This window comes from Oncorhynchus nerka, linkage group LG6, assembly GCF_034236695.1.
Source record: "Oncorhynchus nerka isolate Pitt River linkage group LG6, Oner_Uvic_2.0, whole genome shotgun sequence".
Classification (NCBI taxonomy): Eukaryota; Metazoa; Chordata; class Actinopteri; order Salmoniformes; family Salmonidae; genus Oncorhynchus; species Oncorhynchus nerka.
In genome coordinates, this window is record NC_088401.1 from 6,380,196 (window position 1) to 6,405,405 (window position 25,210).

General features: G+C 43.0%; 1 protein-coding gene across 1 annotated transcript in view; it reads right to left on the reverse strand.

Annotated features, from left to right (window-relative positions):
* Positions 1-2,071: 2,071 nt before the first annotated feature.
* The window catches only part of LOC115122855 (potassium voltage-gated channel subfamily B member 2-like), a 29,804-nt gene continuing 6,665 nt past the window's right edge, over positions 2,072-25,210 (reverse strand). The window contains exons 2-3 of the mRNA XM_065019234.1: positions 3,175-3,246; positions 2,072-2,180 (exon numbers count right to left, since the gene is read on the reverse strand). Of these exons, the coding sequence (XP_064875306.1) occupies positions 2,175-2,180; positions 3,175-3,246 (78 nt within the window). The 3' untranslated portion in view covers positions 2,072-2,174. The remainder of the gene's footprint in view (positions 2,181-3,174; positions 3,247-25,210) is intronic.

The window sequence follows — 25,210 nt, forward strand, 5'->3', positions numbered from 1 at the left end:
GAATGAGGAGAGAATGAGGAGAGGAGAATGAGGAGAATGAGGAATGAGGAGAGAATGAGGAGAGAATGAGGAGAATGAGGAGAGGAGAATGAGGACAGGAGAATGAGGGGAATGAGGAGAGGAGTATGAAGGATGAAAGGGACAGTGTGGATGAGAGGAGAGGCAGAGCTTGGATGACAGGATAGAGGGAGAGTGTGGGTGAGAGGAGAGAGGAGAGAGGGAGAGTGTGGGTGAGAGGAGAGATGGAGAGTGTGGGTGAGAGGAGAGAGGGAGAGTTTGGGTGAGAGGAGAGAGGGAGAGCTTCCTCTCTCCTCTCTTCCAAGCTCTCCCTCTCTCCTCTTACCCACGCGCTCCCTCTCTCCTCTCACCCAAGCTATCCCTCTCTCCTGTCACCCAAGCTCTCCCTCTCTCCTCTCATCCACGCTCTCCCTGAAACAGGAGTCAATATGTCAGATCAATATCTCCATTCTTCTCCCTAAAACAGGAGACAAGACAGGAGAGCTGGCCCACTCCTCCTGTCAGACCGGGAGATCCCCTCTGATCCTGTGGAATGGAGTATGGATCTCTCCCCCCAATCCTTGTCCCTTGGAGAGCCTGAAGAGCGTGTGAAGTGTGTCAGACAATAATCCTGCAACTAGTTGGCTAGCAGCCTATGCTGGATTTATGGTTCTCTATTGGCTAGCAGCCTATGCTGGATTTATGGTTCTCTATTGGCTAGCAGCCTATGCTGGATTTATGGTTCTCTATTGGCTAGCAGCCTATGCTGGATTTATGGTTCTCTATTGGCTGACAGCCTATGCTGGATTTATGGTTCTCTATTGGCTGACAGCCTATGCTGGATTTATGGTTCTCTATTGGCTGACAGCCTATGCTGGATTTATGGTTCTCTATTGGCTGCAGCCTATTTTGCTCTATTGGCTGGCAGCCTATGCTGGATTTATGGTTCTCTATTGGCTGACAGCCTATGCTGGATGTAGGGTTCTCTATTGGCTGGCTGGCTATCAATCTGATTGACTAGCTGGCTGACTAACTGCCTGGCAGGCTGGCCCTCTGTCCTTGACACAGGTCACATGGGTCCTTGAGTGAGTCTTTGTCCATGGCTTTCTCTTTTCCCCAGCCGGGCCCTTGGCTCCAGAGGCACAATGACCTTAGCTAAGCTGATTAACATAGCTACAGACACAGTGAGGGAATGTGAGTAAGTGTGTGTGTGTGTGTGTGTGTGTGTGTGTGTGTGTGTGTGTGTGTGTGTGTGTGTGTGTGTGTGTGTGTGTGTGTGTGTGTGTGCTGTGAGATCACATCAAAGCGATGGGCCACACACACACACACACACACACACACACACACACACACACACACACACAGCAGCAAGGCTCTCATCTGATACACCCTAATCCGGGTGAATCTAATCAAATTTAATGACGATGATTGGTTGATTATAGTCCAATAAGATGCGCTAGAGTTGGCCTGGTACAACAGCCTGCAGACCTTCCAGCTAACATTGTGAGGACTTGATTTCAACACCTGATTAAACTCATTGATTAATTGATTGGTTGAATCAAGTGTGATCACTGAGCTGAAAGAACAGTCATCTACCCAGGTCTGACCTAAGGAAGAAATTACAGTGATGGAGGACGACTAGAGAGAGAGAGAAATACAGTGCCTTGCGAAAGTATTCGGCCCCCTTGAACTTTGCGACCTTTTGCCACATTTCAGGCTTCAAACATAAAGATATAAAACTGTATTTTTTTGTGAAGAATCAACAACAAGTGGGACACAATCATGAAGTGGAACGACATTTATTGGATATTTCAAACTTTTTTAACAAATCAAAAACTGAAAAATTGGGCGTGAGACAGGGATGCAGCTGGAGACACTAGAACAGTGAGAATCAGGGATGCAGTTTACTGATGATCTGGTGCTTCTGTACCCAACCCTTATAAGGAGGGCTTCTTCTGCACAGATTATGAAACCTGACAAAAATATCAGTAAGACAAAAATATCAGTAAGACAAAAATATCAGTAAGACAAAAATGATACTTTTCCAAAAAAGGTCCAGTCACCCAAATACTAGATTCTGAAGTCAAATGTCGACTGTTTACTGATGATCTGGTGCTTCTGTACCCAACCAAGGAGGGCTTATAAGGAGGGCCCCTAGATCTTCTGCACAGATTATGTCAAACCTGGGCCCAGTAAGACAAAAATATCAGTAAACAAGCACACATAAACAAAAATATCAAAGACAAAAACTATCATACCTCAGAAAAACATCAGCTTTTGATAGACAAAACATAAACTATACATCCAGTTGCATCAGCGTGACACCGTTGCCCTAGAGCACACAAACTATACAAATTCCAGCTAGACACCGTTGCCCTAGAGCACACATAAACTATACATACCTCAGCCTAAACATCAGCGTCATGATAGAGCACACATAAACTATACATACCTCAGCCTAAACATCAGATGATAGACACCGTTGCCCTAGAGCACACATAAACTATACATACCTCAGCCTAAACATCAGCGTCATGATAGACACCGTTGCCCTAGAGCACACATAAACTATACATACCTCAGCCTAAACATCAGCGTCATGATAGACACCGTTGCCCTAGAGCACACATAAACTATACATACCTCAGCCTAAACATCAGCGTCATGATAGACACCGTTGCCCTAGAGCACACATAGATACCTCAGCCTAAACATAAACACCGTAGAGCACACATAAACTATACATACCTCAGCCTAAACATCAGCGTCATGATAGACACCGTTTAGAGCAAATAAACTATACATACCTCAGCCTAAACATCAGCGTCATGATAGACACCGTTGCCCTAGAGCACACATAAACTATACATACCTCAGCCTAAACATCAGCCATCAGTGTAGAGCACACACAAATACCTCAGCCTAAACATCAATGATAGACACCGTTGAATACATACCTCAGCCTAAACATCAGCGTCATGATAGACACCGTTGCCCTAGAGCACACATAAACTATACATACCTCAGCCTAAACATCAGCGTCATGATAATGACACCGTGCAGACACATAAACTATACATACAGAATTAGATAGCCAATTCCAAAAGAGATGTTAAATTCTAGAACCACCTAAAAGGAAGCGATTCCCAAAACTTTCATAACAAAGCCATAACTTACAGAAAGATTACTTGGAGAACAGTCCCCTGAGCAAACTGGTCCTGAAGCTCTGTTCACAAACAAAAACAGACCCTACAGAGCCCCAGAACAACAACACAATTAGACCCAATCAAATCATGAGAAAACAAAAAGATAATTATTTGACACATTGGAAAGTATGAACAAAAAAACAGAGCAAACTAGAATGTTATTTGGCCCTAAAAAGAGAGTACACAGTGGCAGAATACCTGACCACTGTGACTGATCAAAAAATTAAGGAAAGCTTTGACTATGTATAGACTCAGTGAGCATAGCCTTGCTATTGAGAAAGGCCGCCATAGGCAGACATGGCTCTCAAAAGAAGACAGGCTATGTGTTCACTGCCCACAAAAGTAAGTGGAAACTGAGCTGCACTTCATAACCACCTGCCAAATGTATTATGTATGTAATGTATATTAGAGACACATATTTCCCTCAAATTACACAGACCTGCAAAACATTAGAAAACAAATCCAATTTTGATAAACTCCCATATCTACCGGGTGAAATACCACAGTGTGCCATCACAGCAGCAAGATGACCTGTTGCCACAAGAAAAGGGCAACCAGTGAAGAATTAACACCCTAGAACTATTTGCACTGTAGATATAATATGACATTTGAAATGTACTTATTCTTTTGGAACATTTGTGAGTATAATGTTTACTGTTCATTTGTTATTGTTTATTATCTATTCCATTAACATTAACACATGTTCCCCATGCCAATTAATCCTTTAAATTGAAATTGAGAGAGTGTGTGTGTGTGTGTGTGTGTGTGTGTGTGTGTGTGTGTGTGTGTGTGTGGTCTCGTCCTAACAGTGTTGTGGCACTCAAGGCTAACCAACCTGCATTATTCCGAGGCTGTCACTTTTAGAAGATGTGTGCATCCGTGCGTGTGTAGAAGCACACAGAGAGAGAGAGAGAGTGTGTGTGTGTGTATGTGTGTGTGTGTGTGTGTGTGTGTGTGTGTGTGTGTGTGTGTGTGTGCAGAAGCACACAGAGAGAGAGAGAGGTGTTCACAGAGTGCAGAGCCTCACTGTCTGCTGGGACTGTGTGTGAAGAGGTCCGTGAAGAACATGATGTTCACTGTGTTTAAAACAATGACTCTCTCTCTTTCTCTCTCTCTCTCTCTCTCTCTCTCTCTCTCTCTCTCTCTCTCTCTCTCTCTCTCTCTCTCTCTTCTTTTTTTTTTTTTTTTACCTCTCTCTTACTCTCCCCTCTCTCTTCTCTTTCTCCCTTTTCTCCCTTATTTTAACTTAACTCCCCCGCATTCCCTACCTCATTACCTCTTTCTCTCTTTCCCTTTCTCTTTCCCTTTCATTCTACAGGTAACAATAAAAACTCAGTCCCCCAGTAGGAGGGAGGTATAAAAAAAGAGACATAACAGAGAAAGTTATTGAGAGAGCAGAGAGCAGTCTCTCTGCCAAGTACCCATCAGCTCTACAGTATATGTCTTTGTGAAAGCACACTACATCTGTCTCAAAATGGCACCATTTTTCCCTCTATAAATGTGTGGTTCAAATAGGAACCTTGAAATGTAAAAACGGTTCTTCCAAGAATCTTTTCATTTGGACAGTTCCTCTGGGGAACCTTTCTTATCATAAATGGTTCTTGGAGGAACCTCAAGGTGAAAAGATTCCCTAGAAGACCCGTTTAATGTGTCCTCTGATTATCGATAGCTCGCGCACAACTACTACCACACACATTAACATTCAATTCCTCTGTGGAAATGTTCTACATGGAACCCAAAAGGGTTCTACCTGGAACCCAAAAGGGTTCTACCTGGAACCAAAAGGGTTCTACCTGAAACCAAAAGATTTCTACCTGGAACCAAATAGGGTTCTACCGGAAACCAAAAGGGTTCTACCTGGAACCAAAAGGGTTCTACCTGGAACCAAATAGGGTTCTTCAAAGGGTTTACCTACGGGGACAGCTAAGAACCCTTTTAGGTTGTAGATAGCATCTTCTTTTTTTAAGAGTGTAGTCCCTGTTCTCCTGCATTCTTGATTCACTTTTGCAATATTAGCGAAGTTTTGCTAGCTAGCTGGCTAATGTTAGCCTCTGGCTAATCCTCCATGAACATTGTAAATTTTCATTCATTATCACCTGTTGAAGCTAGCTAATGTTTTTACATTTTGTTTAATGACAGTAGTTCTCTCTCTCTCTCTCTCTACTTCACAGGATAGGCATTTGAATGTAAACAAATTTTTTCTAACATTTTTTTTTTTTTTTTTGGGGGGCAGGAATGCCTTCTGGAACATGTGCATTGTAGTGCCTACAAATAAAATAGTTAATTTAAGAGCCAAGATGGTTTAGCCACAAATTAACTAGATAAATACAAATAAATAAATGAGATGTTTTATCAACAAAGATCAGGAAAACGTTGTGATTGACTACTTTCTGATGGACAATCATGCCATGCTGATTCTCTCTGACTCTGAAAATGAATCAGATGATGAAGAAACCCCCCGATTTAGATAAAAACATTTTCATTGAACCAAACATTGTAGAGTCTTCTGATAACAGTGATGAGGAAGAATCAACAGTGTTGTTGTCACGGGAACAAACTGTCAGAGTATTTAAATCAGTGGAATGTCCGATGGAAGCAGAGTATAATGCAAATGGGAGTCGAAAAGAGAACACAGACGGCTGTTGTATATAACACCTTCAAACTAAGGGCATCCGTGACACAGTTTGAGAGGCGCTCTTCCATGTATTACAGTCTAGCTAGTTACATTTACAGATATTATATATTTCAAATTTTGAGAGCTGCAGTAGATATCTCAGATAGGGGGGAGTGAGGCCTAAGAGGGTTTCATAAATAAATATCAACCAGTGCATCTTGCGACGGGTAAACAGAGATGACCAGTTTACAGAAGAGTACAGAGTGCAGTGATGTGTCCTATAAGCATTTCGCTACACTCGCATTAACATCTGCTAACCATGTGTATGTGACAAATAAAATTTGATTTGATTAAGGAGCATTGGTGGCAAATCTGATGGCCGAATGGTAAAGAACATCTAGCCACTCAAGAGCACCCTTACCTGCCGATCTATAAATTACGTCTCCATAATCTAGCATGGTAGGATGGTCATCTGAATCAGGGTTAGTTTGGCAGCTGGGGTGAAAGAGGAGTGATTACGATGGAGGAAACCACGTCTAGATTTAACCTTTGCCTGCAGCTTGGATATGTGCTGAGAGAAGGACATTGTACAATCTAGCCATACTCCCACGTACTTGCAAGAGGTGACTAACTCAAGTTCTAAACCCTCAGAGGTAGTAATCACACCGGTGGGGAGAGGAGCATTATTTTTTTTGTCACCAAAGCCCCATATACTACCCACCACTGAGACCTGTATGCTCTCATTGGCTGGCCATTAATTCATACTCGTCGCCAAACCCGCTGGCTCAGGTCATCTACAAGTCTCTGCTAGGTAAAGCCCTGCCTTATCTCAGCTCACTGGTCACCATACCATAGCAGCGCCCACCCATATCACGCGCTCCAACAGCTATATCTCACTGGTCACCCCCAAAGCCAATTCCTCCTTTGGTTGTCTTTTCTTCCAATTCTCTGCTGCCAATGACTGGAACGAACTGCAAAGATCTCTGAAGCTGGAGACTGTTACCTCCCTCACTAGCTTTAAGCACCAGCTGTCAGAACAGCTCATAGATCACTGCACCTGTACATAGCCCATCTGTAAACAGCCCATCAAACTACCTCATCCTCATACTGTATGTATTTATGTATCTTGCTCCTTTGCAACCCAGTATCTCTACTTGCACATTCATCTTCTGTACATCCTACCATTCCAGTGTTTAATTGCTATATTGTAATTCCTTCGCCACCATGGCCTATGATTACCTTACCTCTCTTATCCTACCTCATTTGCACATGCTGCATATAGATATTTCTACTGTATTATTGATTGTCTGTTTGTTTATTCCATGTGTAACTCTGTGGTGTTGTATGTGTCAAACTGCTTTGCTTTATCTTGCTTTATCTTGGCCAGGATGCAGATGCAAAGGAGAACTTGTTCTCAACTAGCCTACCTGGTTAAATAAAGATGAAATAAAATTTAAAAATATATATTCTTACCAAACCACATGAGCTTTGTTTTGGGAGGTGTTCGGAACAAGGTTAAGGGCTGAAAAAAAGCTTGTTGGACACTAAGAACGTTTAACTCAAAATAATGTTTAACTCAACATCGGGGGAGGGGCCAGCTGAGTATAAGACTGTATCATATACATATAAATATATTAAATAGTTTCCAACTGCCTGAGCTATGTTGTTGATATAAATTAAGAAGAGCAGGGGGCCTAGGATTGAGCCTTGGGGTACTCCCTTGGTGGCAGGCAGTGGCTAAGACAGCAGATTATCTGACTTCATACACAGCAAAACAGGCCAAATTAATCGAACAAAAGGACCATTTATGATGTTTATGGGACATAGTGGAGTGCCAACAAAAGAAGCTCGTCAAAGGTAAGGCATGGTTTATATTTTATTTCTGTGTTAGTGTGGTGCCTGCAGGGTTGAAATATGCTACTCTCTCTTTGTTTACTGTTGTGCTATCATCAGATAATAGCTTCTTATGCTTTCGCCGAAAAGCCTTTTTTGAAATCTGACATGTTGGCTGGATTCACAATGGGTGTAGCTTTAATTTGGTATCTTACATGTGTGATTTAATGAAAGTTTGAATTTTATAGTATTTTATTTGAATTTGGAGCTCTGCATTTTTCCAGGCTTTTGGCCAGGTGAGACATTTGCGTCCCGCCTATCCCAGAGAGGTTAACTTCTTGCGTCGAGCTATCCCGGATCCGGGATCGGCCTCATGCCCATTACCATAACGCAACGTTAACTATTCATGAAAATCGCAAATGAAATGAAATCAATATGCTAGCTCTCAAGCTTAGCCTTTTGTTAACAACACTGTCATCTCAGATTTTCAAAATATGCTTCTCAACCATAGCAAAACAAGGATTTGTGTAACAGTATTGATAGCTAGCGTAGCATTTAGCGTTAGCATTCAGCAGGCAACATTTTCACAAAAACCAGAAAAGCATTAAAATAAAATAATTTACCTTTGAAGAACTTTGGATGTTTTCAATGAGGGGACTCAGTTAGATAGCAAATGTTCAGTTTTTCCTGAAAGATTATTTGTTTAGGACAAATCTCTCCGTTTTCTGCGTCACGTTTAGCTACGAAAAAAACCTGTATCCAGGATTGTGTAAATCTATCCGCAAGCTCATTAGCATAACGCAATGTTAAAGAGATGGATGGGGCTAAGAATTAAAATCTTTGGTTATTTACTACACAACCGTGCTCACTCTGTTTAGCACATGGCCTCACATGTGAATCCTTAATGAGATGGGTGTGGCTAAGGCTTAAGAGGGTGTGAACGATGCTGAATGGGTGGAGACAAAGCAGGGCTCTCCAGTAGATGTAGCAAAAACATTCAAGGGCCATTTTCTCAAAAGTGACATTACAAGTTGATCAACTTTCAAAGCAGAATTACTTTCCCATTTTTCCTCAAATACAGTGTATGATATACCATTTTGCAGCACTGAGTCTCTACTTTTAATTAAAGAAAATAATGTAATGTAATAATGTAAAAAACACTATTTCAAATGTTGCTACATAAGATGTAATCAAGGTGGTGGGAACTATTAATAAGAGCGTCTTGACCGGTTGCATCACAGCCTGGTATGGGAATTTCCTCGACTGCAAGGCCCACCAGATGCTGGTGAAGATTGGCCAGTACATCACTGGGACCATACTCCCACCCATCTAGGACATCTACTCAAAACGGAACCTGAGGAAAGACCGCAGCATCATCAACGACCCTCACACATCCCAGCCATGAACTCTTCACTCCCTAACCATTGAGCAGACTGTATCAGAGCATGAGGTCTGATACCAACAGGCTCAGAGACTGTTTCTATCTACAAGCCATCATCATCCGTATTATGAATACAATCTATTCCTAATCAGCAGACTATATCTAATATTAATACAGACACAAATTAATATGAATTATTAATGAACAATTATTTTGACTGTGTTTCTGAGACTCCCATTTGTCCTGATCAAGAGCGGCTGCCCTAGCTAAGCCTAGATATCCCTAGATATCCATAGATATCCCTAGCTAACCCTAGATATCCCTAGCTAACCCTAGATATCACTAGCTAACCCTAGATATCCCTAGCTAACCCTAGCTAACCCTAGATATCCCTAGCTAACCCTTTGGCCTGATCAAGAGAGGCTGCCCTAGCTAAGCCTAGATATCCCTAGATATCCCTAGCTAACCCTAGATATCCCTAGCTAACCCTAGATATCCCTAGATATCTCTAGCTAACCCTAGATATCCCTAGCTATCCCTAGATATCTCTAGCTAACCCTAGATATCCCTAGCTAACCCTAGATATCCCTAGCTATCCCTAGATATCTCTAGCTAACCCTAGATATCCCTAGCTAACCCTAGCTAACCCTAGATATATCTAGCTAACCCTAGATATCCCTAGCTAACCCTTTGGCCTGATCAAGAGAGGCTGCCCTAGCTAACCCTAGCTAACCCTAGATATCCCTAGCTAACCCTTTGGCCTGATCAAGAGAGGCTGCCCTAGATATCCCTAGCTAACCCTAGATATCCCTAGCTAACCCTAGATATCCCTAGCTAACCCTTTGGCCTGATTAAGAGAGGCTGACCTAGCTAACCCTAGATATCCCTAGATATCCCTAGCTAACCCTTTGGCCTGATCAAGAGAGGCTGCCCTAGCTGACCTTAGCTAACCATAGCTAAGCCTAGTTTACCATAGCATTTCAAATTAAAGTGTTTTTTTTGTCATATACACAGGATGCATACAGCATGGTATACAAAGTACAATGAAATGTTTACATGCAAGCTCTTCGCTCAAGCCGTGCAACAGCTATAGAAATAGCCAATACAGCATACATAAAAAAATAAACACAATTAGGAACATTATGACAATAAAAGGTAAGTATTAATATCCATCTAACCCTATATAACCTCATGAATCTACAACCCAGGGGAGATATGTTCTCTTCCTTAATCTCTACAGGATTATGATCCTGACCCCAGTCATTCATACTAGTAAAAAATCCATTTTAATGATATCAACATCCATTTTCATTTTATCAATATCCATTTTCATTAATAGTGTTCGTAGCTTGTCTAGACGACGCAGAATTGTTGCACAATTCATTCCCGTCATCACTTGATGTGATCAATCTAGAAATCATGTTCAAGTGAGATCTCAGAATGAATTAAATACCTCCCTACGAAGAAAATACAAGCTATAACCCATCGTCACTGTGTCCCAAATGACACCCTATTCCCTATTCCCTATGGGCCCTGGTCAAAAGCATTGCATTGCCTAGGGTACCAGTTGTTACACAGCCTGTATCTGTATTTATAGGATACATTATCATACCTCCTGCCTAAAGTGTGTTTATAAATTCTTCCCAAAATGAAACACATCTATAATCTCTGTCACCCAAATCTAATCAAATCAAAATCAAATCTGATCTGATCAAATCTGAATTAAATCTGATCTGATCAAATCTGAATCAAATTTGATTTGATTTGATTTGATTCGATTTTTGATCCAAATCTAAATTCTTCCCAAAATAAGATGCGTCTATAATCTCTGTCACCGAAATCTAAATTCTTCCCAAAACAAGACGTGTCTATAATCTCTGTCACCGAAATCTAAATTCTTCCCAAAACAAGATGCGTCTATAATCTCTGTCACCGAAATCTAAATTCTTCCCAAAACAAGACACGTCTATAATCCCTGTCAACTAAATCTAAATTCTTCCCAAAACAAGACGCATCTATAATCTCTGTCACACAAATCTTTCCATGATTCGTATTAAGCTCCAGATCTCTTTTAACCTTAACCCCCAGCATCACTGCCACTATGCTAACTACATTACTGCATTAACTCATTGATACATAACCTACGATAATCTTTCCATGATTCTTATTAAGCTCCAGATCTCTTTTAACCTTAACTCCCAGCATCACTGCCACTATACTAACTACATTACTGCATTAACTCATTGATACATAACCTACGATAATCTTTCCATGATACTTATGATGAAGTGGCGAGGTCTTTAAAGGGGCAATCTGTGGGTTTCTAAATCCATTTTTGGACTTTATGTACCCGTTGATTCTTGAATAATATAATTTATAACTCCCTCATGAGCTTAGTTCAACTGTCGTACCCCACCTGAACCCAAAATATAAACATGTTTGTTAAGATCATTTTTTATCTATAAATGACTAATTATGTATACATTTCAATCAGGATGTAATAATCAAAATACTAAATGTTACTGTATATGTATGAATTTTCTTATCTGATCCCAGTACTGAAGTGAATGTGGTCAAGAGTTTAGTAACAATGACGGTCTGTTCCTTGGTACAAATGAATCAGACTGGCTAGAATGCTTATCTACACAAGAAAACCTTGACTCGTAAATGATATTAAATTGGTAGGGAGACGGATGTGGGAAGGCTGGAGAGACAGCCTTTGTACTGGAACGGATATGGCACGGATTGGGGCTGGAACTAAATACGTCATTTTCAGTTTATAACCTGTGGTAACCTGTATTGTGGCAGTACTCTCTTGATTAAAGGCTGTTACTTGACTTTTAAGACCGGGCTCTGTCCATTCCTATAAAATAAGGGTCTTACAAATTCTTATGAATTGACGGAGTGTTTAATTTTAATTGGGAATTAAAACAGAGGAATTAAATTCCTTCAACAATGTTTAATGCCAATATGTGTAAATAAAGTAAATGTAAATAAATATTATATAGCTATAAAACTTTAATTTTAATATCATGTATTTTGAGAATGGTTACTTTTCTCCAGCCCCATCCCTCAGCTTTTAACCAAAACAGTGGCTTGCAGGCCTCTTTGTTATTATTTCAGACCCAGTCACCACGCATGTGCACAGAAAGATCTCTAGGTTTGCTGGAGCACTGCCCCTTGTTTTATCTTGCTATGCTAAGCCCTTTTGATTGTTGGCATTAAAAAAAAGTAGATATAATGCTTTATAACATTTTTTATCTAATTTCTTTTCTTTCAACTTTAAATGCAACAAATTGCCTAATCAAACTAGATAATAAAACTCATGAATCTTGAAAGAGGTCTTCTCATCATCACCAGTGTTGCACTCGTCCTCATCGCCCGAGCTACCCACCAGTGAGTTGGAAATGAATACCACCGGTAGTACATTGGTTCTTCCTTTAAAAGTTGCGTCATACCACACGTTGCAGGCCGCCGCAGAATTCTACGGCACGTTGTTTAAGTGTCAGCCGTTGTTGCCATTAATGCTAATTAGTGCTCGTTTGACCACCAGAGGGCATATTTGAGCAGCATTTGTCTCTTTTTAATATTGGCTGTACTAGAGAATTTGAAACTTTTTTTTTGTAAGAACATAGTATATGGGATTGATTTAAAAATATATAGCTTAATTAATAGGATCCATATTATGGTGTTTCTATTCCAAGAAAAATTCAAAAACTAAATGAAATATGGCGCTGTACAACATGACCGTTTCCACCCCCTAATTGTAGTCTAACCAATACCCACACGGAGATTCAGTGAAAATAGACCCCATGCTTGTCTCAAAGCAACGCGAAACAGTGCTGAAATAGTTGACCACATGCGACTAGGCTATTGCTTCAAATCCTATTATAACAATTGGATGACATTGGGTGTTCCAGTAAGTATTCCTAAAATAACTCCAGCGTTTGGACTCTAGTGCCTGAAGAGAGAGACACTCAGACTGAAAACACCTCCATTAATTGCCACAGTTTAGAGTACCGGTAGATCCGCATTTTAACTCCCCCTTGTGATAGTGTGGTGCAATGACAGAATGCCACCATCTACCACTAACGTTCGCAGCATTAACTCCCCCTTGTGATAGTGTGGTGCAATGACAGAATGCCACCATCTACCACTAACGGTCGCAGCATTAACTCCCCCTTGTGATAGTGTGGTGCAATGACAGAATGCCACCATCTACCACTAACGGTCGCAGCATTAACTCCCCCTTGTGATAGTGTGGTGCAATGACAGAATGCCACCATCTACCACTAACGGTCGCAGCATTAACTCCCCCTTGTGATAGTGTGGTGCAATGACAGAATGCCACCATCTACCACTAACGGTCGCAGCATTAACTCCCCCTTGTGATAGTGTGGTGCAATGACAGAATGCCACCATCTACCACCAACGGTCGCAGCATTAACTCCCCTTGTGATAGTGTGGTGCAATGACAGAATGCCACCATCTACCACTTTTAACTCCCCCTTGTGATAGTGTGAACCAATGACAGAATGACCATCTACCACTAACGGTTTTCACATTAACTCCCCCTTGTGATAGTGTGGTGCAATGACAGAATGCACCATCTACCACTAACGGTCAGCCAGCATTAACTCCCCCTTGTGATAGTGTGGTGCAATGACAGAATGCCACCATCTACCACTAACGGTCGCAGCATTAACTCCCCCTTGTGATAGTGTGGTGCAATGACAGAATGCCACCATCTACCACTAACGGTCGCAGCATGAACTTTTAACTTTTGAAGTAAGAACCACTGTAGGAAGTTTTGAGGAGCTGGCATGTGTTTTTCACTTTGATCACTTCTCCTACCAAAGGTCTGTGCATGGCCCTGTGGGTCACCTCCACCCTCCAATCTATCAGCCACATTATAACATCATCAATTCAATCAACTTTATTCATCTCAGAGGGAGAAAAAAAAATTCTGTCAAAGCATAGAATAAGTAGACATAGTAATATATACAACAAGTATTGTGAAACAGTTTGTCCAAGGTGTCAGGTTTTTCAGGTTTAAAGGAGTGTGTTCTCCTGACTGTAGTTAGGTAGGGACAACTGCTGTAAGGGTGTCTGTAAGGGCGGGCCCACAGAGGGCCGTAACAACCCTTTCCCCAGAGGTCGGATCTATAGGCCAAGATATGCAACTTGTAGAATTGTATGTTAAAGGTGATGGGAAGAAAATGAAATCCAATAGGATGTTTTGGAAAAATCAATACACAGTGGTGAGTGAATTCCTGGGTAAGCTGAAGTGGCTATAAGAAATATAGAGGATATTCAATATTGAATAAAAACAGATAGGTGACATAGGATAATAGTAGGCTACTGAACATACAAACACAATCCGAAAACACATCTAAAACCCATTCAAAACACATTCAAAACCCATTCAAAACACATCTAAAACCCATTCAAAACACATTCAAAACCCATTCAAAACACATCTAAAACCCATTCAAAACACATTCAAAACCCATTCAAAACACATCTAAAACCCATTCAAAACACATTCAATACCCATTCAAAACACATCTAAAACCCATTCAAAACACATTCAATACCCATTCAAAACCCATTCAAAACCCATCTAAAACCCATTCAAAACACATTCAATACCCATTCAAAACACATCTAAAACCCATTCAAAACACATTCAATACCCATTCAAAACACATCTAAAACCCATTCAAAACACATTCAAAACCCATTCAAAACACATCTAAAACCCATTCAAAACACATTCAATACCCATTCAAATCACAATCAAAAACCCATCCAAAACGCATTCGAAACACAATTACTGAAGCGTATTGGAAGCCTGTTGACGCCTCTTTTCAACACAATAAAGTGAAAGATTAGTAGATAAATGTATTTGTCCAACAAGCTGAAAGGGTTCTCAGAAATGCTGATGCCTATCGATCCAGCTCTGTAAGGACGGACCACAACTCATGCAGGGATGAAAGCCAGGTAATGGAAAGAGGGGAGCACCTGGTGTGCTGTGTGTGTGTGTGTGTGTGTGTGTGTGTGTGTGTGTGTGTGTGTGTGTGTGTGTGTGTGTGTGTGTGTGTGTGTGTGTGTGTGTGTGTGTGTGTGTGTGTGTGTATGTATGTGTGTGTGTATATGTGTATATGTGTGTGTGTATGTATGTGCTGTGTGTGTGTGTGTGTGTGTGTGTGTGTGTGTGTGTGTGTGTGTGTGTGTGTGTGTGTGTGTCTATGTATGTATGTGCTGTATGTGTGTGTGTGAGTGAGTGAGTGAGTGAGTGAGTGAGTGAGTGAGTGAGTGAGTGAGTGAGTGAGTGAGTGAGTGAGTGAGAGTTCAGATAAAGTGGTACACTCTTAGGATGTTCTTCGCCTGTCCCCATAGGAGAACCCTTTGAATAGCCATTGTTGGTTCCAGGGTGAACCCTTTTTGTTCCATGTAGAACCCTTTTGGATTCCAGGTAGAACCATTTCGGTTCCAAGTAGAACCGTTTTGGATCACATGTAGAACCCTTTCCCCAGATGTTTCTAGATGGAACCCAAAATGCTTCTATCTGAAGACAAAAATACTTCTCCTAAGGGGACAGCTGAAGAACCCTTTATTCTGAGAGTGTAGCATTAAAGAGGTATTGAACTTGGAAATAAATTATATTCCTATATGACGACTCCGGTTGCAAAATGTGTGTAACTTTCCCACAATTCCCGGGTTTTCCAGGAAATCATGGGTGGAGGACTCCCAATTGGAGGCTTACCTCCTTGGTTTTCCCTTCCTGATACCAGGAATTTTCCAACTGTGTCTTCTTGAAAACTGGGATGACATAGTTTGTGCAAAAAGGAATGGTCATTTTAAAGCTTTGTCAGGATCCACAAATCATTACTGAAATGTCTTCACTCTGACGAACTACAAATTACAACCCCAGAGCACTCCTTAAGTATCAGAGTTGGAACTAATATCTGTAATTTACAGTGTCAGCAACAAGGTAACTCACAGTGGTTCATGTTGAACACCACCACTAAATCAGGTGCTGGGTAGGTATGTGGCCTGACGATATTTACGGAGCATTCTGTACACATAACTCAGTTTCAACATAATATATACATATATATATATATATATATATATGAAGAGCAGAATACAAGCCAGAAGGAGCTAGCATCTCCTCTCATATCTCCACTCCTTTCTCTACTAACAAATAAAGGAATATCATCTTCTTTCTCTCCTAATAGGTTATTTGTTGCTTGATGTTATGTAATAGCGTCAAGCGATTTTGCCAAAAGGTGCAAGATTCATAGGTTATAAATACTGACCACTGGAAACAGTGTTTTTCATTATGCATAGATTATGAAACCTGATAACTGGAAACAATATTGTGAATTAGATATTGTTCGTTATGAATAGGTTATACATACTGTCTACTGGAAACAACTCTGTGAATTGGACGATGTTCATTATTGTGCGACCCACCACATTAATCTATGGCATGGTATCTGGGAATATGGTTGAGTACAAACAGTGTAGTTATTCCCTCCGTAACGCAAACAAACAGGCTAAACGTCAGTACAGAGACAAAGTGGAGTGGCAATTCAGACTGGAGGGTTCAGACTGGAGGGTTCAGACTGGAGGGTTCAGACCAGAGGGTTCAGACTGGAGGGTTCAGACTGGAGGGTTAAGACTGGAGGGTTTCAGACTGGAGGGTTCAGACTGGAGGATTCAGACTGGAGGATTCAGACTGGAGGGTTTCAGACTGGAGGGTTCAGACTGGATGGTTCAGACTGGAGGGTTCAGACTGGAGGGTTCAGACTGGAGGGTTCAGACTGGAGGATTCAGACTGGAGGGTTCAGACTGGAGGGTTCAGACTGGAGGGTTCAGACTGGATGGTTCATACCGGAGGGTTCAGACTGGAGGGTTCAGACTGGATGGTTCAGATTGGATGGTTCAGACTGGAGGGTTCAGACTGGAGGGTTCAGACTGGAGGGTTCAGACTGGAGGGTTCAGACTGGAGGATTCAGACTGGAGGGTTTCAGACTGGAGGGTTCAGACTGGATGGTTCAGACTGGAGGGTTCAGACTGGAGGGTTCAGACTGGAGGATTCAGACTGGAGGATTCAGACCGGAGGGTTCAGACTGGAGGGTTCAGACTGGAGGGTTCAGACTGGATGGTTCAGACCGGAGGGTTCAGACTGGAGGGTTCAGACTGGATGGTTCAGATTGGATGGTTCAGACTGGAGGGTTCAGACTGGAGGGTTCAGACTGGAGGGTTCAGACTGGATGGTTCAGACCGGAGGGTTCAGACTGGAGGGTTCAGACTGGATGGTTCAGACTGGAGGGTTCAGATTGGATGGTTCAGACTGGAGGGTTCAGACTGGATGGTTCAGATTGGATGGTTCAGACTGGAGGGTTCAGATTGGATGGTTCAGATTGGATGGTTCAGACTGGAGGGTTCAGACTGGAGGGTTCAGATTGGATGGTTCAGACTGGAGGGTTCAGACTGGATGGTTCAGATTGGATGGTTCAGACTGGAGGGTTCAGACTGGAGGGTTGAGATTGGATGGTTCAGATTGGAGGGTTCAGACCGGAGGATTCAGAGTGGAGGATTCAGAGTGCATTGTTCAGACTGGAGGGTTCAGACTGGAGGGTTCAGAGTCGACAGGAAATTACAGACTACAAAGGGAAACCCAGCCACGTCACGGACACCGACGTCTTGCTCCCGGACAAGCTAACACAGTCTCACCGACGTCTTGCTCCCGGACAAGCTAACACAGTCCCACCGACGTCTTGCTCCCGGACAAGCTAACAAAGTCCCACGCTGTCTTGCTCCCGGACAAGATAACACAGTCTCACCGACGTCTTTCTCCCGGACAAGATAACACAGTGCCACCGAAGCGACCCGCTACCAAGGACTGTGGGCTCTCGTTCTCCGAGGCTGACGTGAGTAAGACATATAAACGTGTTAATAACCTTCACAAGGCTGCCGGTTCAGACGACGTCCCCAGCCGTGTCCTCAGAGCATATTCAGACCAGCTGGCTGGAGTATTTACCGACATATTCAATCTCTCCCGATCCCAGTCTGCTGTCCCCACTTGCTTCAAGATGTCCACCATTGTTTCTGTACCCAACAAAGCAAAGGTAACTGAACTAAATGACTATCACCCTGTAGCACTCAGTTCTGTCATCATGAAGTGTTTTGAAAGTCAAAGATCATATCACCTCCACCTTACCCAACACCCTATGACCCACTACAATTTGCATACCGCCCCGATAGATCCACAGACGATGCAATCGCCCTCGCACTGCACACTGCCCTATCCCATCTGGACAAGAGGAATACCTATGTAAGAATGCTGTTTCTTGACTATGGCTCAGCCTTCAACACCATATGGTCTGAACCCCGCCCTGTGTAACTGGGTCCTAGACTTACCCTAGGTGATGAAGGTAAGGAAACACCACCTCCACTTTTCTGATCCTCTACACGGGGGCCCCACAAGGGTGCATGCTCAGCCCCCATCCCGTACTCCCTGTTCACCCATGACTGCGTGGCAACGCACGCCTCCAACTCAATCATTTCTACAAGCATTTTGCTACGCCCACAATAACATCTGCTCAATATGTGTATGTGACCAATAACATCTGCTCAATATGTGTACGTGACCAATAACATCTGCTCAATATGTGTATGTGACCAATAACATCTGCTCAATATGTGTATGTGACCAATAACATCTGCTCAATATGTGTATGTGACCAATTACATTTGATTTCATTATGCATAGGTTATACATTGGACGTTGTTCATTCTTAACATATTCTGTTAGTGTTATTGTTTACAACTATAACCATCATTATGACTATTGAACACTATAGAAGGCTTTTAAATTCATGATGCATTTTGTATTTGGCAATGACAGCATTAACAGGTGTTGGCAAGACAACACAAACATATCTGGGACCATCAGGCAAGGCAAGGGAGACCCCCATAGCCTTACCTGGGGGAGGCAGGTTTCCTAGTGGTTAGAGCGTAGAGGTGGCAGGTAGCCTAGTGGTTAGAGTGTAGAGGTGGCAGGGTAGCCTAGTGGTTAGAGTGTAGAGGTGGCAGGTAGCCTAGTGGTTAGAGTGTAGAGGTGGCAGGGTAGCCTAGTGGTTAGAGTGTAGAGGAGGCAGGGTAGCCTAGTGGTTAGAGTGTAGAGGAGGCAGGTAGTCTAGTGGTTAGAGTGTAGAGGTGGCAGGGTAGCCTAGTGGTTAGAGTGTAGGGGTGGCAGGTAGCCTAGTGGTTAGAGTGTAGAGGAGGCAGGGTAGCCTAGTGGTTAGAGTGTAGGGGTGGCAGGTAGCCTAGTGGTTAGAGTGTAGAGGAGGCAGGGTAGCCTAGTGGTTAGAGCGTTGGGTCAGTAACTAAAAGGTTGCTGGATCGAATCTCTGAGCATGACAAGGTAAAAATCTGTCGTTCTGCCCCTGAACAAGGCAGTTAATCCAATGTTCCTAGGCTGTCACTGTAAATAAGTACGTGTTCTTAAGTTGCCTAGTTAAATAAAAGGTTAAATCGAGGTTAAATCTCAAGCCATTTAGTTGTTTCATCCTCCTCCAACCCCTTCCCCTCTCGCAGTTCAGTCTTCCATTAGCTAGGGCAGCCTTGATGGAGACTGGTCATTTATGGTGAGTCTTTTGATCTCACTCCCTCTTCTAGGCTGCTAAACTGCTTCCTAATGCAGGATGGAGGGAGGGATGGAGGGATGGAGGGATGGAGGGGAGGACAGAAAGAAGGGATCATATTTCATGTCTGGGAGAGTGGATCATAAACACATCCTCTACTCCTCCTGCAGCAGGCTAGGCAGTGTGACTACAGGGAAGGAGAGGGGCCAGGCTAGGCAGTGTGACTACAGGGAAGGAGAGGGAAAGGCTAGGCAGTGTGACTACAGGGAAGGAGAGGGGAAAGGCTAGGCAGTGTGACTACAGGGAAGGAGAGGGGAAAGGCTAGGCAGTGTGACTACAGGGAAGGAGAGGGGAAAGGCTAGGCAGTGTGACTACAGGGAAGGAGAGGGGAAAGGCTAGGCAGTGTGACTACAGGGAAGGGGAGGGGCCAGGCTAGGCAGTGTGACTACAGAGAAGGAGAGAGGAAAGGCCAGGCTAGTGGTTAGTGTGACTACAGGGAAGGAGAGGGGAAAGGCTAGGCAGTGTGACTACAGGGAATGAGAGGGGAAAGGCTAGGCAGTGTGACTACAGGGAAGGGGAGGGGCCAGGCTAGGCAGTGTGACTACAGAGAAGGAGAGGGGCCAGGCTAGGCAGTGTGACTACAGGGAAGGAGAGGGGCCAGGCTAGGCAGTGTGACTACAGGGAATGAGAGGGGCCAGGCTAGGCAGTGTGACTACAGGGAAGGGGAGGGGCCAGGCTAGGCAGTGTGACTACAGGGAAGGGGAGGGGCCAGGCTAGGCAGTGTGACTATAGGGAAGGGGAGGGGCCAGGCGAGGCAGTGTGACATGCTTGATTCCAGTACAGCTTCCATACCCTGTACTTAATTTATAACACAGGGGTTGTGAAAGGAAGAAGCTAAAGACTACAGTGGTACTGCGTATACTGTTTCAGGCTTAAAGACCATGGATTTTAAACAGCACAAACTGTTAACATTGCGTAGTTCCCTCTTCCTGCTCTTGCTGGCTAGTAGTACCTTAATTAGTTTGGCACCCTCAGGCTACATTTTCTTAAAAAACAAGTGTGATTTGTTTTCCTTTACGAGGTCGAGTGTCCCTTCCCTCAGTAATAACATTCAGACCCAGGCAGCGAAGTCATTTCTTTTTTAACATGAATCAGATACAACGAGCCTGTCAACTAGGATAACTCTGGCACTATTCATCCCCTGTCGGAGACTCTAAAGTACATGGATTTTAAACAGCCTGTCAAACTGGATAACTCTGGCACTATCCAGCCCCTGTCGGAGACTCTGAGAGGTACAACTAGTGGTAGCCTGTCAACTAGGATAACTCTGGCACTATTCATCCCCTGTCGGAGACTCTGAGAGGTACAACGAGCCTGTCAACTAGGATAACTCTGGCACTATCCAGCCCCAGTGTTCAGACTCTGAGGAAATAAAAGGTACAAAATCTGTCAACTAGGATAACTCTGGCACTATTCAGCCCCTGTCGGAGACTCTGAGGATGGTACAACGAGCCTGTCAACTAGGATAACTCTGGCACTATCCAGCCCCTGTCGGAGACTCTGAGGGAGGTACAACGAGCCTGTCAACTAGGATAACTCTGGCACTATTCAGCCCCTGTCGGAGACTCTGAGGGAAGGTACAACGGCCTGTCAACTAGGATAACTCTGGCACTATTCAGCCCCTGTCGGAGACTCTGAGAGGTACAACGAGCCTGTCAACTAGGATAACTCTGGCACTATCCAGCCCCTGTCGGAGACTCTGAGAGGTACAACGAGCCTGTCAACTAGGATAACTCTGGCACTATCCAGCCCCTGTCGGAGACTCTGAGAGGTACAACGAGCCTGTCAACTAGGATAACTCTGGCACTATTCAGCCCCTGTCGGAGACTCTGAGAGGTACAACGAGCCTGTCAACTAGGATAACTCTGGCACTATTCAGCCCCTGTCGGAGACTCAGAGGTACAACGAGCCTGTCAACTAGGATAACTCTGGCACTATTCAGCCCCTGTCGGAGACTCTGAGAGGTACAACGAGCCTGTCAACTAGGATAACTCTGGCACTATCCAGCCCCTGTCGGAGACTCTGAGAGGTACAACGAGCCTGTCAACTAGGATAACTCTGGCACTATTCAGCCCCTGTCGGAGACTCTGAGAGGTACAACGAGCCGGTCAACTAGGATAACTCTGGCACTATTCAGCCCCTGTCGGAGACTCTGAGAGGTACAACGAGCCTGTCAACTAGGATAACTCTGGCACTATTCAGCCCCTGTCGGAGACTCTGAGAGGTACAACGAGCCTGTCAACTAGGATAACTCTGGCACTATTCAGCTCCTGTCGGAGACTCTGAGAGGTACAACGAGCCTGTCAACTAGGATAACTCTGGCACTATCCAGCCCCTGTCGGAGACTCTGAGAGGCTAATTTAATATGTTGGATGATCTCTACTGTGAAATAAATCAGTGATTGAGTCTTCTCTTCTATAGAGACCCCCGTGACCCTGGACCAATGCTGCCGACCTATAACTTTATGCAAGTTTGTGTGTGTGTGTGTGTGTGTGTGTGTGTGTGTGCGTGTGTGTGTGTGTGTGTGTGTGTGTGTGTGTGTGTGTGTGTGTGTGTGTGTGTGTGTGTGTGTGTGTGTGAGAGACAGGGGTAGGCTGCCTTGCTACTACTTCAGTAGGAAATCCCGTAATCACATTACATGACATGCTGCTGAGTGTGTAAGGAGAGGTTAAAAAACTTTTTTGGGCTAGAGGGCAGCATTTTCACTTTTGGATGAATAGCGTGCCCAGAGTGAACTGCCTCCTACTCTGTCCCAGATGCTAATATATGCATATTATTATTAGTATTAGATAGAAAACACTCTGAAGTTTCTAAAACTGAATGATGAATGATGTCTGTGAGTATAACAGAACTCATATGGCAGGTGAGAACCTGAGAAAAATCCAACCAGGAAGTGGGACATCTGAGGTTTGTAGTTTTTCAAAGCTTGGCCATATCCATTGAGATATGGATAAAGTTGCACTTCCTACGGCTTCCACTAGATGTCAACCGTCTTTAGAAACTTGAATGAGGATTCTACTACAAAGGAGGGGCTCATGAGACCCCTTTGAATCAGTGGTCTGGCAGAGTGCCTTGGTCTCATGACGTGCGCTCCCGACAGAGTTACCTCTCGTTCCAGTGCTTTTCTGAAGACAAAGGAATTCTCCGGTTGGAACATTATTGATGTTTATGTTAAAAACATCCTAACGATTGATTCCATACATCGTTCGACATGTTTCTAAAGGACTGTAACGGAACTTTTTGAGATTTTGTCTGGATGAAGTGCCTGCGCCTCATGAAGATGGATTACTGAGCTGAACACGATAACAACAGGGGGCTATTTTGACATAAATGATGGAACTTTATGGAACAAATCTGTCATTTATTGTCGAACTGGGATTCTTGGGAGTGCCTTCTGATGAAGATCATCAAATGTAAGTGAATATTTATGGTGTTGTTTCTAACTTTGTTGATTCCAAAATGGCAGATATTCCTCTGGCTTTTTTGGGTTCTGAGCGGCGTTCTCAGATTATGCTTTTTCCGTAAAAAATTTTGAAATCTGACACAGCGGTTGCATTAAGGAGAGGTCTATCTTTAATTCTGTGAATAACACTTGTATCATTTATCAATGTTAATTATGAGTATTTCTGCAAAATCACCGGATGTTTTGGAATCAAAACATTACTGCATGTAAGACGCTAATGTAAACTGAGATTTTTGGATATAAATCTGCACATTATCGAACAAAACATACATATATTGTGTAACATGACGTCCTATAGGTGTCATCTGATGAAGATCAGCAAAGGTTAGTTATTAATTGTATCTATATTTCTGCTTTTTGTGATTCCCATCTTTGGCTGGAAAATTGGCTGTGTGTTTGTATGACTTGGCTATGACCTAACATAATCATATGTTGTGCTTTCGCTGTAAGGCCTTTTTTAAATCGGACACGATGGGTAGATTAACAAGATGTTTATCTTTCATTTGCTGTATTGGACTTGTTAATGTCTGAAAGTTAGATATTTCTATAAAATATTTTTGAATTTCGCATGGTGCCTTTTCAGCGGAATGTTGTCGAGGGGTTCCACTAGAAAGGTTAATCTGAACCTAAATCACATTACATGACATTATGCTGAGTGGGTAAGGAGAGATTCACCTGGACCTAAATCACATTACATGATAATCTGCTGAATGGGTAAGGAGAGATTCGTCTGGAACGTGACTCTGCTGAACTTGCATGGAGAAATAATCTGCATCCCAAATGACATCCTATCCCCTACCCCAGGGTTTCAAAAGAAATAGGTATACAAATTATAATAAGAATACATCTATAACAACACACTATTTATTTTTAATTTGGGTCATTGGAGGATGGTCGATTTCTCATTTGAGCCTTGAGCTGAAAAAAAGTTAAAGAACCCCAGCACCTACACAGCACACTACTTTTCACCAGAGCATCCTTGGGAACTGCACAAACGTAGTGCACTATATAGGGAATAGGGTGCCATAGGGCTCTGGTCTAAAGTAGTGTACTATATAGGGATTAAGATGCCATTTGGGATGCGGCAAAGCAGACCTGCTGTGTACATACTGATCATTCATCATTATTATCCAACACTAAGACATAGCTGGAAAGGTTGGTGTCCCTAGACTCCCAGTAAGGTATCTGAGAAGTTGGGGTAGCCTTGTTTTGGGCCACGCCACAGCCTCTCTGTGTCTCTCTGTGTGTCTCTCTGTGTCTCTCTCTCTCTCTCTCTCTACTATAACCTACAGTGCCTTGCGAAAGTATTCGGCCCCCTTGAACTTTGCGACCTTTTGCCACATTTCAGGCTTCAAACATAAAGATATAAAACTGTATTTTTTTGTGAAGAATCAACAACAAGTGGGACACAATCATGAAGTGGAACGACATTTATTGGATATTTCAAATTGTTTTAACAAATCAAAAACTGAAAAATTGGGCGTGCAAAATTATTCAGCCCCCTTAAGTTAATACTTTGTAGCGCCACCTTTTGCTGCGATTACAGCTGTAAATCGCTTGGGGTATGTCTCTATCAGTTTTGCACATCGAGAGACTGACATTTTTTCCCATTCCTCCTGGCAAAACAGCTCGAGCTCAGTGAGGTTGGATGGAGAGCATTTGTGAACAGCAGTTTTCAGTTCTTTCCACAGATTCTCGATTGGATTCAGGTCTGGACTTTGACTTGGCCATTCTAACACCTGGATATGTTTATTTTTGAACCATTCCATTGTAGATTTTGCTTTATGTTTTGGATCATTGTCTTGTTGGAAGACAAATCTCCGTCCCAGTCTCAGGTCTTTTCCATCAGGTTTTCTTCCAGAATTGTCCTGTATTTGGCTCCATCCATCTTCCCATCAATTTTAACCATCTTCCCTGTCCCTGCTGAAGAAAAGCAGGCACAAACCATGATGCTGCCACCACCATGTTTGACAGTGGGGATGGTGTGTTCAGGGT